We start from the raw sequence: 16,623 nt of genomic DNA, 5'->3' as shown, positions 1-16,623 counted from the left end.
AATATATAACTGTAATATGTAAATATATAATATTACTATTTATAAAATTGTGTGTGTGTGTGACAGATTGATAAATATATGTGAGTATTCGCAAATCCGTAAATTCCGTTAAAATAAAATTTTCTTTTTAATTAAAATGAAAAGAAATGAGCTTCGGCTTTTACCATTCTAGTCCATCTGTATCAAACACGCATATGAATAACTCTTATCCTTATTCTTTTTATTATCAAGTTAGATTAGATATAGAGAAAAAATGTTAGTAAGCTGAATTTTGACACAGATCTTCGTTTCTTGCATAAGATTAAAGGGGAAAAAAGTTACCATTGTACAATGGCTAAGAAAAATAATTAAACAAATAAGACCCAAATTTTGCCAGTTATCTGTATATGTAATGGGCGGCAGTGTTTATTGCTTCTTCTTACCTGCGTGATTATTATAAGTCAGACGCCAAGATTGAAATTTGTTTTCTCATACATTCACATTATTTCTTGTATATGTCATGACTAAAACGCAAAAAAATTGTTTATTCCTTCCGTTAATTTAATACAACATATCGAAATTTGCATTCATGCAGGTTGACAATCTTCCGTGCAAAGTGAGATTTACCACGTCCATAAAAATATTGCGTAACTTTACATTGCTGTCAAAAATAACATTAATAAAAATAACATTCCATATTTTTATTGGCGCCGGACTTATAGATAGATATTTATTTACTTCAGCTTTACATAATAGCCAGGAAGGGACTTGGTTTACAAAAATAAATCTTAACCACACTCATCCATCCATACCTTGCGTATACTATCCGTTATAGCCTAAAATAACCTACAACTACCTTAAACTAAACTATTTCTCACAGTCATATCACAGTCATATCTTTAGTCTTATTTAATTCCTTGCGCTTCTTTAGTTCCTTCTCCCTCTCTTTCCATAATTTCCTCAGCATCTTACCCTTATCTAAATCTAGTTCATCGCTCCACAGCCTTTTCCACTTCTCCGCCTCATTCCTACCTAAATCCTTAAACCACACACTTGCCCTCTTACCTTCCTTTACATAATGTTCCATACAGTCACTGCCCTCACCGCACAAAATACATTTTTTACACTTTTCTTCTAACCAATATTTATTTACTTCTTCTAAATTTCCGCATCTCAGTTTTATTAAAGCTCTCACATCATCTCCTATCCTTACTTTCTTTAAATTACCCTTCTTTAAATATTCCGGACCCCCATTCACCTTGTCTAACACTCTATATCTTTTGTTATATCTTGCCTGGCGCCGGACTTATATTAATCGTGCCTTCTTACGTGCCATGGATAGAGCTAAAAGTATTTTTACTTCCTTTTTATTTTATTTTATACGTCATTTACTTCCTTTATGTGTATTCAAGCTTCCTTCTTTAATTTCGAATATAATTATAGAGCAGAGATAAGACTGTATTAATGTCTTATAAATATTTGAAACAGTTAATGTATCATAAGGGTACTAGAAAATGCCTACTTTAGCTAGTATAGATAACAGATTTTCAATAAGTAATAGTTGAAATTGTCAATAAGATGTTAAAATGAAAATTTATTCCTATATTTGTCAAGATGTGAAACGAATGTAGCTTTTATATATTACCAATTTTAAAATCTATGAAATATTTATGCGGCGGAACAATCTTCGGGCATACTGATACATCTTTTTGATCAGTTATATGTGAAAGCGCAATTAGAGAAAATCTATTATTGGCATTTTATCAGGAATATAAATGTATATTACAGCGAAAATGTATGAATTATATTATTTTATATATATTATTTTAATATTATATATTATTGTCATATTCTTCATAGAAGAATCTATATAGTTGTTTCATAGAATCGTGAACAAGTTTTAGATATTTGTTACTTTGTCAACATATGTAAGGTATATTATTTCGTTTATTGTGTTTTCTACTTACGATATATAAACATTATAATTACCATTCTAAAATTTATATCGTTATACGTAATTACGTGAGTTATATTTCTTTCGAGATATAGCTTAGAACAATTGGGAGAATATTGAATTTTATCATTTTTAAATTACTATCTTCAACGCGTGAACGGAAAACTGCGAAATTTAGTTTTTTGCGATTTCAAGATATAACGATAGATAATGTATAAGCGTACAAGCAATATACCTATTTTAACATGAAGAAAAATGATTAGAAGAATATCGTAGTTTTAAAATTGATTAAATTTCAGCAATTTAGAAAAATATGATGAGATCTCGCAGCTACACGAATAAAAAATGTTATAGCAAAAAACTTAATTTTTAGCAATTATACCGTATCAGGTCTTGAAAAAATGATGATCTTCGAATCCCAATGATTTTCTTCCAAATCAACGTTTTCTCTATTACGTGTAAAATAACACGGATATGTGTGTATGCATGCAAGATTGTTGATTGTATAGGAAGGAATCATGATTTAAAAATAACTTTTAAAAATTAGAGATTTATTAAGGAATTAACGATGTAATGTAAATTAATCAAAATCAATGTAGAAATATCAAAATGTATTGTATTTATTTAATAAAACCAGTCCAGAAAAAATAAACTATATCATCTCTATTAACAATACAATTTGAACACAAAAATAAGATAAAAAAATAAGGTATATGTTGAATATATAGTTTTCTGAAACATTTTGTCTTCAAATTATAAGAAATCAAACATGAGAAAATCTTACATGCTAAATATTTGTTGAACAACATTTCTCGCAATCGATATGTTTCGAACAAACTTTTACATATCTCGCGATTCGTAACTGAACTCATCTGTGAAAACTTACAGATTTAAACAGAACTTATATATATTTATGATCAGATTTATATATAAGAGGTAGAATATTTTAAAAATTTTTTGAATGTGTACCCGTGTTTTATAGTGTGTGCGTGCGTGCGTGCGTGTGTGTGTGTGTGTGTGTGTGTGTGCGTGCGTGCGTGCGTGCGTGCGCGCGCGTTTCAAACGATTATACCTATAAACTTGGTTTATATATAGATCAACGCTCCGGCGTGCTGTGCACCTGCTTGCTCGACGGTTGAGAATTCGCCTTCGCCGCTTCGTCTGGTGGTGAAATAACGTTTCGTTTATCAATATCAAAATATTTTGCGCGCTCGGTCTCGCCTTTAGCAAGATCCTGCAAATCTGAACGATCGTCCGCATTTTGCAGCAAGTAAAACGTTATCGAAAGTGATACCAAAATTCTCACTGGCATTGACATTCGCGTCGTTAGCGTGCGCAGTACCGGTTTCCAGCGTTTCGTAATCCTGTCGCCCTTCGATCTTGCAACCGGCGGTACGCGTCGCGTAATTTACGTTACAATCATCGAGTAATATCTTGTCCTTATTGGCGTTGACCTTGGTTGACCTCGTCCAATTGGTTGAATATGTTAGGCTGCTCAAAATCTATCATGGTTTCCTGAAGAAAGCCTTTGAAACGGACTACCTACGCTCTCGAGAGAGGTAGTACCTTGCTGTTCCTGGAAGTTCTTATTTGAAGCTGATGGTCCAGCGATTTTTTTAACCCGAGATTTATGGAAAGTCCTCAAAGTCATCGAATTGTCTTCTTAGAGAAAAGCTGAGAACTACAGACGTGTTACGATGATTACACAAAATGTTTTTCATTAACTGCAATGTATGTACTGTGACCCTCCTTACTACCATATCAAAATACTTTTTAAAGATTTTTTACATAAACGTTTAAAAAAGCAGTATGACAAAACATATATATATATAAACATACATATATAAACATATATGTAAACATATATGTAAACATACATATATAATACTTCTAAAAATAATTAATTATATAAAAAAATAGTACTTTTTACATCTTAAATTTCAAATATCAATAACTTCAGTCTTCAATTAATTAATTATATAGACGGATATACAAAAATACATACGTATCTCTGTATTCTCTAAATAATATGTAACTTTAACGTTAAAAATTAATATGGCGTAAACGATAAAATTTTTGTTCAATAAAAGATTTTTATTCTAAATAAATCTGTAACTTTCCTGAGCATATTACGGCTCACTTAGCCGTAAAATTGACACAATGTTTTATTATTATTGTTAAAAGTGTATGTAGTAATGTAACAAATATTAATTTCGGCGTATATTAACATGATTAATTTATTTTTGTCAATAACCTTCATAAAGATGCTCCCGTCGGCAAATTTCCATATCAAGTTTCATTGAGATATGACGATGAACACTATTACGGTGGATCTAATCCTCAAAAATCGTAACATATTAACCGCAGCAAGTTGTGTCGCAAGGTATGTTACACATTCTAAATCTATGTCAATACCGTATTAGTGAAATATAATTATAAAACTAGTCTTTTTTAATAAGTCAAATGGACATAATATGTGAAACTAAGTATACATACATATACATACTTATATATGCTCTTCTTATCTCATTAGATTTAAAAATGAGCTGGATAAGCTAAAAGCTCATGTCGGAACAAACTTCTTGAACGAATCAGGAGATGTTTATGACATAGAAAGTGTTAGCATCCACGAAGACACAAATTACGACACAAATCGACTGTATGATATCGCCTTGGTTCATCTTAAAACTCCTATCAATTACAACGAGCTAGTGCAACCGATAAATCTTATGACAAGCGATGAGAATCTCGAAGGCAAGTCGTGCACGTTATCCGGATGGGAAACAAAGGTAATATCGAACTCATGATATCGGAATTTTCTAGTTCAATGTCTAAAATAAGGCACTCTTTTCAAAGAAAAACTCATTATTTTCTTTTTATATATAATATAACAAATTGAAAGTAACAAGTGAGAAGATATGTAATAATTATTTATTGTTATTTTTATCCTTTTTAGAATAATGATGGAGAGGTTTCGAATAACTTGCAAGAAATTTAGTTGAGAGTTTATCCGCAGGAAAAGTGCGAGAGGCTATGGGGTGTAAAAAATACTCAATTGTGTACTTTGATAAGAGAAGGAGAAGGAGCGTGCAACGTAAACTGTCAATTATTAATATTATAAAACGAATTGATATAATACATACATGTTTATTATGTTTTATAACACCGAAAGAATATTAATAATATAAAAAATTATATTAATAGCATCTAATAATATGCCGATTTTTATTATAGCTTAATACTGAAATTATTATAGCAACAATTTGCAATAGTAAACAATATATTGTTATTTATAATATTAACATTTTGTTATTAATAATCGCATCTTTATTTCAGGGTAATCATTATGATACTGGAAGCCCTTTAGTAGCCAATGGAGCTCAAATTGGAATATCGTCTCTTACTTTTTTCCCTGCGCAATGGGACATCCAAACGTTCACACAAGAGTATCAAGTTCCATAATATGGATCATTGCAAATTTAAAAAATTAAAAAAAAGCTTGTTGAAGTAAAACTCTTTAATAATAAATGCCATTTGTATTTGGCGCTAGATGCGTTCTCGCATCTCCACGTATTGAGTTCTTATGTTTATATAGTTTCCGTTTTCGTTACTGCTCACGCGCGCCAACTGTCGTCCCGCGCTTCTGCCTGTACGTCACGCCGCTCACGCATATATTGTATCGGCTGTATAATTAAAACTACTAATATAATCATATATTGACTGTTTTTATTATATCTCTGTTAAAAACATCAACAAAGATATTATTTAATTTATTAACATACCACTTTGTTTTATATAATTTATAATTTAATTATTAATATATGTATTTTGAGCAAATTATTTCTGCAAAATTATATTACTTCCTGTTATAAGTATTTCCTGTTGCTTTTTCCATCAGTTAAATAAATTACCAATGCAAGTAACAAAATGATAACAAATCAATCAGTTTGATTTTTTTCTATGTAAAAGCTAATATTCTTGTTTGTTATCTTACGATAAACAATATCATATTAATTAGTTAGCGCAAAATTCATAAGTGTACGTGATATTGCTATAATTTATAATAATTGAATACAAAAATAAATTCTGCACTTTTCTCAAACTTTAACATTAAAAAATGTAGTATTGTATACTATATATTTATCAATAAAGTAACAATTTTCTTAACATGATAGACTATTATAATGTTGTAATTTATATCACTAAAGGCTAAGAAACTAAAATTCGTGTCACAAATCTGATTTGCAGCTTCTGTTCTTTTTTTTTATTTTCTTATATGCTACCCAAACACTCATATTATTGGTAGAAAGGATGCCCTGATCATCAAGTTCCAATATTAAGAATCTCCAAAGAAATCTGGAAGTCACTTCTGCAGCGGAATCACCATCAATCAGTATACCATTCTTACTGCCGCTCAATGTATAATAAAGTACGTACTTCGATCTTGTTTTATGTTATTTATACACTCGCATATAAATAAAATAAAATTCTTTTTGTAATACCGAAAGAAAGATGTTTAATCCTGGCTAACACTTAGTTTCGAGTCCTTAATTCGCTACACTCCGGTACGTGAGATTGCTCGACTTCGTCGCACTGTCATTTTCATTCTAATTAATAATTTTAAGCTTGTACTGTAGAAATTGGAAATACAGACTCTGAATAAGATGTTTATGATAATATCAGGTCAAGAAAATGATTTGAATTTAAACTAAACTTATTATAAAAAAACTAAAAAATTATGTAAAAATTGGAAAACCGAAAAACGTTCAGCGGTCCACACTGAACCGGAGTGTAGCGAGCTAGGATTAAAACTATCTGAAAAGCGAAAAGTAATCGACCAATACTTTATATGTCTCTTTAACAGCTACGAAAGGAAACCTGGCGCTCTGAGAGGTTTAACTATTCACGCTGATGCAAATCTGAGACTGACACCGTTTACAGAGTAAAACTAGCCACTTTCACCGTAATTTCGATTTTTTTCAATTAAACATCGGCTTACTTATTCTGTCAATTTTTATCGAATTCACTAAATATGTATAATACACATACGCCCCCCCTCCCATACCACTTGCAACTACCGACGGTGTGCCCGCTGGTTCTGCCTGCACCTTATATCCGGATGGAGAAAAACCTCGGTAAGCACCAAACAATAATTATTTATTAATAAGCAAAAGATTTACGTGTACCTATACGTTTGTGTGTATATAAATAATATAGAAAAACACAATATTAAATATAAATGCGGTATGCAATACTCATATAGGCAGAATTTTATACGATATCTTGTATTTGTATTTAAGCAGAAAATTTATAATATACGAAATAATACTTTTCGGGATAATATATTCAAATAAAATTGAAAGGGCGATATATGAAATCATTATTCAGTGTAAAAAATATATACTTCATTTTAATAGACTTATATACAAGTTGTATTCACAATATCTAACAATTCGATAGTTGCCGAAAGAACAAGATGTACCAAATCGTTGGCAGAATAAATATCGCATATCTTTCTTCTAATTCTCACATACGTATTAATTTAAAAATATACCATATAAATAGTCCAAATAAAATTACAGACCATATGTCAGTCGATATTCTAAAAAAACTATGACTTATTTGTTTATTAATGTCATTTAGATTTCCTAATATTTAATGATAACTTCATACGAAGGCAACCAAGGTTTATTTTGCAATGCGAATCCCACTCGGTCGTTCCCCATGTCAAATACGGTGTAGTACCGACCAATAAATACATCGCCCAAAATCCATTCTATACCATCAAACGGAGTAACATATTGAAAACCGGGAATGCATTTACCTCCAAATTCAGCGCCGAGCTATGAGACATTAAATATGGCATGATATTTCTATTCTAAAAACAATTTAAACCTTTATATAATAATATTCCTTACCTTCAAGATATAATCTTGACCAGTGAGTCGAAACGTCTTACCACCTATGACGAAATTGATATCGGGAAATTGAGAAATCTTATCGCGCAGTTCACCTTTAAACGAAGGTCAATGTTAGTAATCCATATTAATAATCCGTAACTTATCAAACATTTATTTATTTATTTCAATAATTCATTTAAGGTAGTTGGAAGCTCCCATTGCAGAAAGGGATAATCAATTACCCGATCAACAACACCGATCTCTCTCTTAATAGCTGCGATAGCCCGCGGTGGTCCACCTATGACCTATCTTAGAGAAGCCCGTGTCGACGATAGCTTGACAGCCTTCCAAGCAAGAGATGTAATTATTTACTTGAATCCTACAGTGGGATAACGTTACCAATTAACTGACATATAATCCGCGGTTAACATACGTCTAATTTAGAAAAAAAACTACATACTTATCCATTTTAAATTGCCAGTATTTTTTGCGGGTAACATCCACATACGTAAACTCGCCCACGTAATGGGAAGGATTGGTCTCACCCAATAGCAGTTCACCGCCGAAATGTGAGTCCTCGTAATTTCTGTATAGGTTGTATATTTTTTACATTGCATGGAAAGACAAAGTATGTAATTTAAAAAATAGTATTAAACATACGTGAGGCATACGGAAAGATACATACCGATTTAGATAGATGCTCAAAATTCGTTGTGACACCACGTGTTGATCAATCATGTTTTGGAAGATAGTAGGCATCTTAAATTTAGATAAGGCGGGATAACCCATCCCCAGAACGCCGTCGCATTGTGACCGGTCCCAAAACTCTGTCGAGAATTTTAATACCTCTCCGAACGTCTGTGTTGTAACCCTAAGCCCACCAATCTACGAAACGTTGATATTATTAATAAAGTATAATTGCGCGCGTTTTTTTCGGAGAATAATAGCAACATGTGCTTTTTGGAAAATTTTCATAGATTATGACTGTGATTAGAATTAAATATATCATTTACTTGACGATGACTTACCCTTACGTTATCAATGGATAAGTTTCCGTAGACTTTGCCATCGTGGTAAGGATTATCAAATGTAGATCCGTCTGCGACGTATGTGTTGGACTTTGTATTATCATATTTATTATGTTTCACTGCAAAAAGTAGTAAATAAAATTAAATCAGTTAATATTGAAGAATTTAGAAATATAAATTTCTCTATATTAATCTAAATATATAACTAACAGTAGTTAAATCATCAAATATATTTTTTGCTTTAACATGTGAGCTGTTTTGTATAAGAAATTATTTGTATCTTTAAAGTAAGTATGCTAAATAATGTAAATAAGAGAGTATGTAAGTATGGAACTTAGCTACATAATATTTACCTTACCACTGATTCGAATCTTTGAAACGGTTGCTTTAAAGATTTTATAACTTTACTTGAAATGTAAATGGAATAGATACAATTCTACAGCATTATTCTTATCTTATATTTAACTTGATATCAATCATTAAACGAGAAAAAAATTATTAAAATTATTTTAATACTTGAAACATTAATTTTTTAAATACAGCTAAATAATTTTTAAATACAAATGTACATATAGGAATAATAGAATGTCGGGGAGGTAGCGATGTTATGATATACTTACAGCAAGCATGTTGGCTAACGTCGCAGTCTTTGGATGGTACCCAGAGATCTGAGGAACCAGTGTCGAAAAGTATTTTAAACTCCTGCGGTGGAGTTCCAATTTTGATAGTACCGTAGTATTGAAGATTTTTGTAATTAATCAGAATTATCGGATCCGCACCCGAACGTCGGTATCGTCTCATAGTCTCCGTCGAAGATTTTTCAACTGATGATGTCTTGTATAACGGAATTCTTGAAGCAACATAAAAAAAATTCCGTTATATTATATGTGTATATGTGTATCGTATATAAACGCAAATGTATGTACATATATCGTAGAACATAAATACGAATTTCAAATAATTTATTTGATCATTTTAAGCACTTTTTATTTAAACTAGACACTACAGACGCGCGCTTCGCGCGCGCTATTTAGCTTTAACATTATGCTATTACTATTACACTGTTAACTCCTTGATACACACAACTGTCAAAATATACAATGACAGCTGCAAATGAAGTAAGCGCAGCAAGAGAACTAATCGGCATCGCGGAAAAGCGATAACAATAAACTTCACATCTCCTTTTTAGAAGAGGACTAGACACTACAGACGCGCGCTTCGCGCGCGCTATTTAGCTTTAACATTATGCTATTACACTATTACACTATTAACTCCTTGATACACACAACTATCAAAATATACAATGACAGCTGCAAATGAAGTAAGCGCAGCAAGAGAATCAATCGGCATCGCGGAAAAGCGACAACAATAAACTTCACATCTCCTTTTTAGAAAAGGAAACTATTAAAGCCTCAACATTTTGGCATTAAGAAATAAATGCTACCTGCATATATTTACGCATTAGAATGTAGTTAGGTATTTTAAGTGAGATTGGTGTCATCATGAAAAGAGGATATCACACGACGCTAATCTCACTTAAAATAAGATTTTCGAAGGAATCCTCAAAGCATCTCTTGTAATTAGTTTGCTCACTTTATTCCGACTTTCAAAATGCGTTTTTCTTACAGATTTGATACAATTATGGTTTTGAAATTGATTTGATAATTATTTATCGCGAATTCTGCGGCGATTCCAAGTAGTTGGAAGCGCGATCTCTATACGGTATTATAATTCATCGTGTCGATATAAAGGTGGATCGTTTGTATATAACATGTACTCACCTATACACCTCCGCATTGATTGACGCAAAGTTGATTACCGTGATTACCGTCATCGTCACAAAGAGCCGATACATGTTTCCTGAATTTCTCGGCGACTGAAGCTACAAAAGTCAAAATTGTTTTAGGACCGTTATAACTGCGAGTCAATCCACAACCGGTACGTACAGAAAGAACAGGCAGTCAAATTGCTAAGCGTTCCCTTATATACAAATGTGCGTACATGTCCTTGTGCTTACCCACATAGCATGCATATCAAAAAGACGTCCAGAAGATATCCCGAAAATATCCTATCTCCTAAATATATCTTCGGGATATCTTCTGGACGTCTTTTTGATATGCATGCTTTGTGGGTTTAAGGAGGTGAGCGCAGGAGGGCAGAAAAACAAGCGAAGCGTTCCAAAGCTTTGTGTTCAAACGATATTATAAGAAATCGCTTCGAGATCTCGGATGGAGAAAAAAAATTGACCAATCATATTTAAGCAATTCGGCAATTGACCAATGCGATTGTCCGCTAGCGCGTGTCATATATATTTCTGTCGACAATGTAATTTTGACGCGCGTGATTTCGATCGATTCGAACAATTCAGTATTCGTTAATTGCGTTAATTAACGTGTCGTAATTGTGCTCGTAAAGTAATCAACGAGGAATCGAAATCAAACGAAACAACCAACGAAGTATGCTGTCGTCGAAGATTGAAGATTCCATGAAAAATGCTGATGGGACAATGTTGAGAGCCGAAAAACACCGGGTACGGTGAGTATTGTACACACATTCTTAAGATGATTTCCAGCATGACTCAGCTGGCAATTCGTCGAAATCATTGCGATATTTCGTATAAGCGTATAAGACAGATCAGATGTGTTTGAACAAGACATACGTGAGTCAGCTTTAAACTGTTACCAATTATACGTGTAAGGATGTAGATACGTTTTCCATACGTACATATGTTTCTTTGCTTTATTTTTATTTTACCTGCTGATCAAATTGAATTTTACTTCTCACCAGATTGCTTCATTTTTGGGAAACCAAATAATCGTAACAATTTTTAAATTTTACCACTATTTTTAATATTCAAAATGTGTTAAAAAACTATTATGTTCAAAAACTATTCTCGTATTACGGCAGTAAAATTGTCAGAATTTCCATGAAAAATTTCCCATTTTTATTTCTTGCGTAATCATACTTAGAAACACAAATTTAGAGTTGAGAGTCATTTTTCATTAGTTAATCCTATGATTGAACATCTTACGGTACTCTTAGATATATCTCCGGTATTTTAATCCTCTTGCTTCAAAGAATCACTGAAATTATTTTATTTTTGAAGACATGCTATAATTATTTTTGAAGACTTGCTATAATGTTACTCTGTGCCGCAAACTGTCTTTCGTTGAATAATAGTGATAGTTGACGTAGCCCTACGTCTACTTTCCTTCGCTGAATACTTTAACATGAAATAGTGACAGTTGACGTAGTTCTACGTTGTTGTTTGCGGCACAGTTGTTACTGTGCCCGTTTTTGTTTCTCTTATCTTTATAAATACTTAGTAAAATAATGCCTATTTAGGTAAATAAAACCGTTACCCACAAATTGGTCCAGGAAAGTTACAGATTTATTTAAAATAGAAATCTTTTAATTTATAAAAATTTCATCATTTAAGTTATTGTTACGTACGGAAATTTTATACTAAAATTTCGGACGACACGTTGAAATTTTGAACACTTTAGACAACGCACGTTAGCTCGGAATTCCGAGCGTCAATGTAAATGTTTAGTTTATCTATACGGTTATCGGACTGCCGTTGATAAGCTGAGGCCCAGATGGGGCCCAAAACTACGCTTCTAAAAGCTTCTAGAAGCTTCTAGAAAACAAGAAAACCTCCCCCCTTGAAACGCGTAGAAAGTGGTGAGAATCTCGCATAGGGGGTTCTGGCCATTTTCGGGTATAAATAGGGCGGAAAACACCGCGGAGACACAGATAGTTTTTAACTTCAGCTCTAACACATCGTTTTTAGCTTCGTTAATCACAGTCTTAGACTTCGGCTCTCGACCTCTTATTCGTTTTGCGTATCACATCTATTCGCTACAGTCCCAGACATTAAATCTGCAAAGATGCGTGCGTTAGCTTGTCTCGTATTTATCGCTCTGGCATACGCCATTCAAGGTACGAATTCATAAATTATTATAATAAATATTTTACCATAATAAAAAAACCGATATAGAGATAGATATAGAGAGAGGTACAACTACGTGTCTTTCTAATAATACATATAGATAGTATAAAATAATTACTTTCCAACATAAGCAAAATTATCAGTAATAGCATAAATAAGTATCCGTTTTATAGCATTTATAGTTTGTGTAAACATTTCTGTACGCATATGTAATATATATATATATATATATATATATATATATATATAAACATACATATATAATACTTCTAAAAATAATTAATTATATAAAAAAATAGTACTTTTTACATCTTAAATTTCAAATATCAATAACTTCAGTCTTCAATTAATTAATTATATAAACGGATATACAAAAATACATAGGTATCTCTGTATTCTCTAAATAATGTGTAACTTTAACGTTAAAAATTAATACGTGAACGATAAAATTTTTGTTCAATAAAAGATTTTTATTCTAAATAAATCTGCAACTTTCCTGAGCATATTACGGCTCATTTAGCCGTAAAATTGACACAATGTTTTATTATTATTGTTAAAAGTGTATGTAGTAATGTAACAAATATTAATTTCGGCGTATATTAACATGATTAATTTATTTTTGTCCATAAGAAGATCCATCACCTTATATCATCGGTGAAAAGTATGCTCCCATCGGCAAATTTCCGTATCAAGTTTCATTGAGATATAACGATGAACACTATTGCGGTGGATCTATCATCAATAATTGTAACATATTAACCGCAGCAAGTTGTGTCGCAGGGTATGTTATTACACATTCTAAATCTATGTCAATACCGTATTAGTGAAATATAATTATAAAACTAGTCTTTTAATAAGTCAAATGGAACCTAATATGTGAAACTAAGTATACATACATATACATACTTATATATGCTTTTTTTATCTCATTAGATTTAAAGATGAGCTGTATAATCTAAAAGCTCATGTCGGAACAAACTTCTTGAACAAATCAGGAGATGTTTATGACATAGAAAGTGTTAGCATCCACAAAGATTACATATTAGGCGGCTTAATTCGACTGTATGATATCGCCTTGATTCATCTTGAAACTCCTATCAATTACAACGAGCTAGTGCAACCGATAAATCTTATGACAAGCGATAAGAACCTCGAGGGCAAGTCGTGCACGTTATCCGAATGGGATTATACAAAGGTAATATCGAACTCATGATATCGGAATTTTCTAGTTCAAGGTCTAAAATAAGGCACTCTTTTCAAAGAAAAACTCATTATATTCTTTTTATATATAATATAACAAATTGAAAGTAACAAGTGAGAAGATATGTAATAATTATTTATTGTTCGTCATTTCTTTCGAATGTCCAAATACGCATTTATCCTTTTTAGAATGATGAAGAGGTTTCGAATAACTTGCAAGAAATTGAGTTGAGAGTTTATCCGCAAGAAAAGTGCGAGAAGCTATGGGGTGCAAAAAATACTCAAATTTGTACTTTGACAAGAAAAGGAAAAGGAGCGTGCGACGTAAACTGTCAATTATTAATATTATAAAACGAATTGATACATATATGTTTATTATGTTTTACAACACCGAAAAAATATTAATAATATAAAAAATTACATTAATAGCATCTAATAATATGCCGATTTTAATTATAGCTTAATACTGAAATTATTATAGCAACAATTTGCAATAGTAAACAATCTATTGTTATTTATAATATTAACATTTTGTTATTAATAATCGCATCTTTATTTCAGGGTGATTATTATGATACTGGAAGCCCTTTAGTAGCCAATGGAGCTCAAATTGGAATCATCTCTTCCTTTTCTATTTGCGCAACGGGAATGGGACATCCAAACATTGACACAAGAGTATCAAGTTTCCTTACATGGATTATGGCAAATTTAAAAAATTAAAAAAAAGATTGTTGAGGTAAAACTCTTTAATAATAAATGCCATTTGTATTTGGCGCTAGATGCGTTCTCACATCTCCACGTATTGAGTTCTTATGTTTATATAGTTTCCGTTTTCGTTACTGCTCACGCGCGCCAACTGTCGTCCCGCGCTTCTGCCTGTACGTCACGCCGCTCACGTATATATTGTATCGGCTGTATAATTAAAACTACTAATATAATCATATTGACTGTTTTTATTATATCTCTGTTAAAAACATCAACAAAGATATTATTTAATTTATTAACATACCACTTTGTTTAATATAATTTATCATTTAATTATTAATATGTGTATTTTGAGCAAATTATTTCTGCAAAATTATATTACTTCCTGTTATAAGTATTTCCTGTTGCTTTTTCCATCAGTTAAATAAATTACCAATGCAAGTAACAAAATGATAACAAATCAATCGGTTTGATTTTTTTCTATGTAAAAGCTAATATTCTTGTTTGTTATCTTACGATAAACAATATCATATTAATTAGTTAGCGCAAAATTCACAAGTGTACGTGATATTGCTATAATTTATAATAATTAAATACAAAAATAAATTCTGCACTTTTCTCAAACTTTAACATTAAAAAATGTAGTATTGTATACTATATATTTATCAATAAAGTAACAATTTTCTTAACATGATAGACTATTATAATGTTGTAATTTATGTCACTAAAGGCTAAGAAACTAAAATTCGTGTCACAAATCTGATTTGCAGCTTCTGTTCTTTTTTTTTATTTTCTTATATGCTACCCAGACACTCATATTATTGATAGAAAGGATGCCCTGATCATCAAGTTCCAATATTAAGAATCTCCAAAGAAATCTGGAAGTCACTTCTGCAGCGGAATCACCATCAATCAGTATACCATTCTTACTGCCGCTCAATGTATAATAAAGTACGTACTTCGATCTTGTTTTATGTTATTTATACACTCGCATATAAATAAAATAAAATTCTTTTTGTAATACCGAAAGAAAGATGTTTAATCCTGGCTAACACTTAGTTTCGAGTCCTTAATTCGCTACACTCCGGTACGTGAGATTGCTCGACTTCGTCGCACTGTCATTTTCATTCTAATTAATAATTTTAAGCTTGTACTGTAGAAATTGAAAATACAGACTCTGAATAAGATGTTTATGATAATATCAGGTCAAGAAAATGATTTGAATTTAAACTGAACTTATTATAAAGAAACTAAAAAATTATGTAAAAATTGGAAAACCGAAAAACGTTCAGCGGTCCACACTGAACCGGAGTGTAGCGAGCTAGGATTAAAACTATCTGAAAAGCGAAAAGTAATCGACCAATACTTTATATGTCTCTTTAACAGCTACGAAAGGAAACCTGGCGCTCTGAGAGGTTTAACTATTCACGCTAATGCAAATCAGAGACTGACACCGTTTACAGAGTAAAACTAGCCACTTTCACCGTAATTTCGATTTTTTTCAATTAAACATCGGCTTACTTATTCTGTCAATTTTTATCGAATTCACTAAATATGTATAATACACATACGCCCCCCCTCCCATACCACTTGCAACTACCGACGGTGTTCCCGCTGGTTCTGCCTGCACCTTATATTCGGATGGAGAAAAACCTCGGTAAGCACCAAACAATAATTATTTATTAATAAGCAAAAGATTTACGTGTACCTATACGTTTGTGTGTATATAAATAATATAGAAAAACACAATATTAAATATAAATGCGGTATGCAATACTCATATAGGCAGAATTTTATACGATATCTTGTATTTGTATTTAAGCAGAAAATTTATAATATACGAAATAATACTTTTCGGGATACTATATTCAAATAAAATTGAAGGGTCGATATATGAGATCAATA

General features: G+C 31.7%; 3 protein-coding genes across 4 annotated transcripts; 2 read left to right on the top strand and 1 right to left on the bottom strand.

Annotated features, from left to right (window-relative positions):
- Positions 1 to 4,129: 4,129 nt before the first annotated feature.
- Positions 4,130 to 5,770, top strand: LOC139776479 (chymotrypsin-1-like). Of its 2 annotated transcripts, XR_011719084.1 has the most exons (4): positions 4,142 to 4,316; positions 4,467 to 4,722; positions 4,890 to 5,027; positions 5,270 to 5,770. XR_011719084.1 is itself a non-coding variant. In XM_071713125.1 (3 exons), exons 1-3 carry the CDS (start codon positions 4,240 to 4,242, stop codon positions 5,393 to 5,395), a joined length of 459 nt encoding a protein of 152 aa, XP_071569226.1. In that variant the 5' UTR covers positions 4,130 to 4,239; the 3' UTR covers positions 5,396 to 5,770. The 2 variants fall into 2 exon arrangements, 1 of the variants encoding a protein (XP_071569226.1); XM_071713125.1 differs by lacking the exon at positions 4,890 to 5,027 and having other exon boundaries at positions 4,130 to 4,316.
- Positions 5,771 to 7,323: 1,553 nt separating this feature from the next.
- On the bottom strand, positions 7,324 to 10,794 carry LOC139776471 (lysosomal aspartic protease-like). The gene is made up of 8 exons (XM_071713117.1): positions 10,643 to 10,794; positions 9,482 to 9,711; positions 8,862 to 8,980; positions 8,519 to 8,718; positions 8,294 to 8,419; positions 8,139 to 8,212; positions 7,852 to 7,946; positions 7,324 to 7,776 (listed from the first exon to the last, which is right to left on the bottom strand). The coding sequence occupies exons 1-8, from the start codon at positions 10,714 to 10,716 to the stop codon at positions 7,582 to 7,584; spliced, it is 1,113 nt and encodes a 370-aa protein (XP_071569218.1). The 5' UTR covers positions 10,717 to 10,794; the 3' UTR covers positions 7,324 to 7,581.
- A 525-nt stretch (positions 10,795 to 11,319) lies between these two features.
- On the top strand, positions 11,320 to 14,605 carry LOC139776470 (chymotrypsin-1-like). The gene is made up of 4 exons (XM_071713116.1): positions 11,320 to 11,396; positions 13,747 to 14,008; positions 14,203 to 14,264; positions 14,575 to 14,605. The coding sequence occupies exons 1-4, from the start codon at positions 11,320 to 11,322 to the stop codon at positions 14,603 to 14,605; spliced, it is 432 nt and encodes a 143-aa protein (XP_071569217.1).
- The last annotated feature ends 2,018 nt before the right edge of the window (positions 14,606 to 16,623 follow it).

The sequence above is a fragment of the Temnothorax nylanderi genome, unplaced genomic scaffold (genome assembly GCF_030848795.1).
Source record: "Temnothorax nylanderi isolate EJ_2023f unplaced genomic scaffold, tnyl_v1.0 TNYL_tig0120_pilon, whole genome shotgun sequence".
NCBI classification, from domain to species: domain Eukaryota; kingdom Metazoa; phylum Arthropoda; class Insecta; order Hymenoptera; family Formicidae; genus Temnothorax; species Temnothorax nylanderi.
The sequence above is the reverse complement of the archived record's forward strand: the minus strand, read 5'-3'. Positions and strand labels throughout refer to the sequence as shown.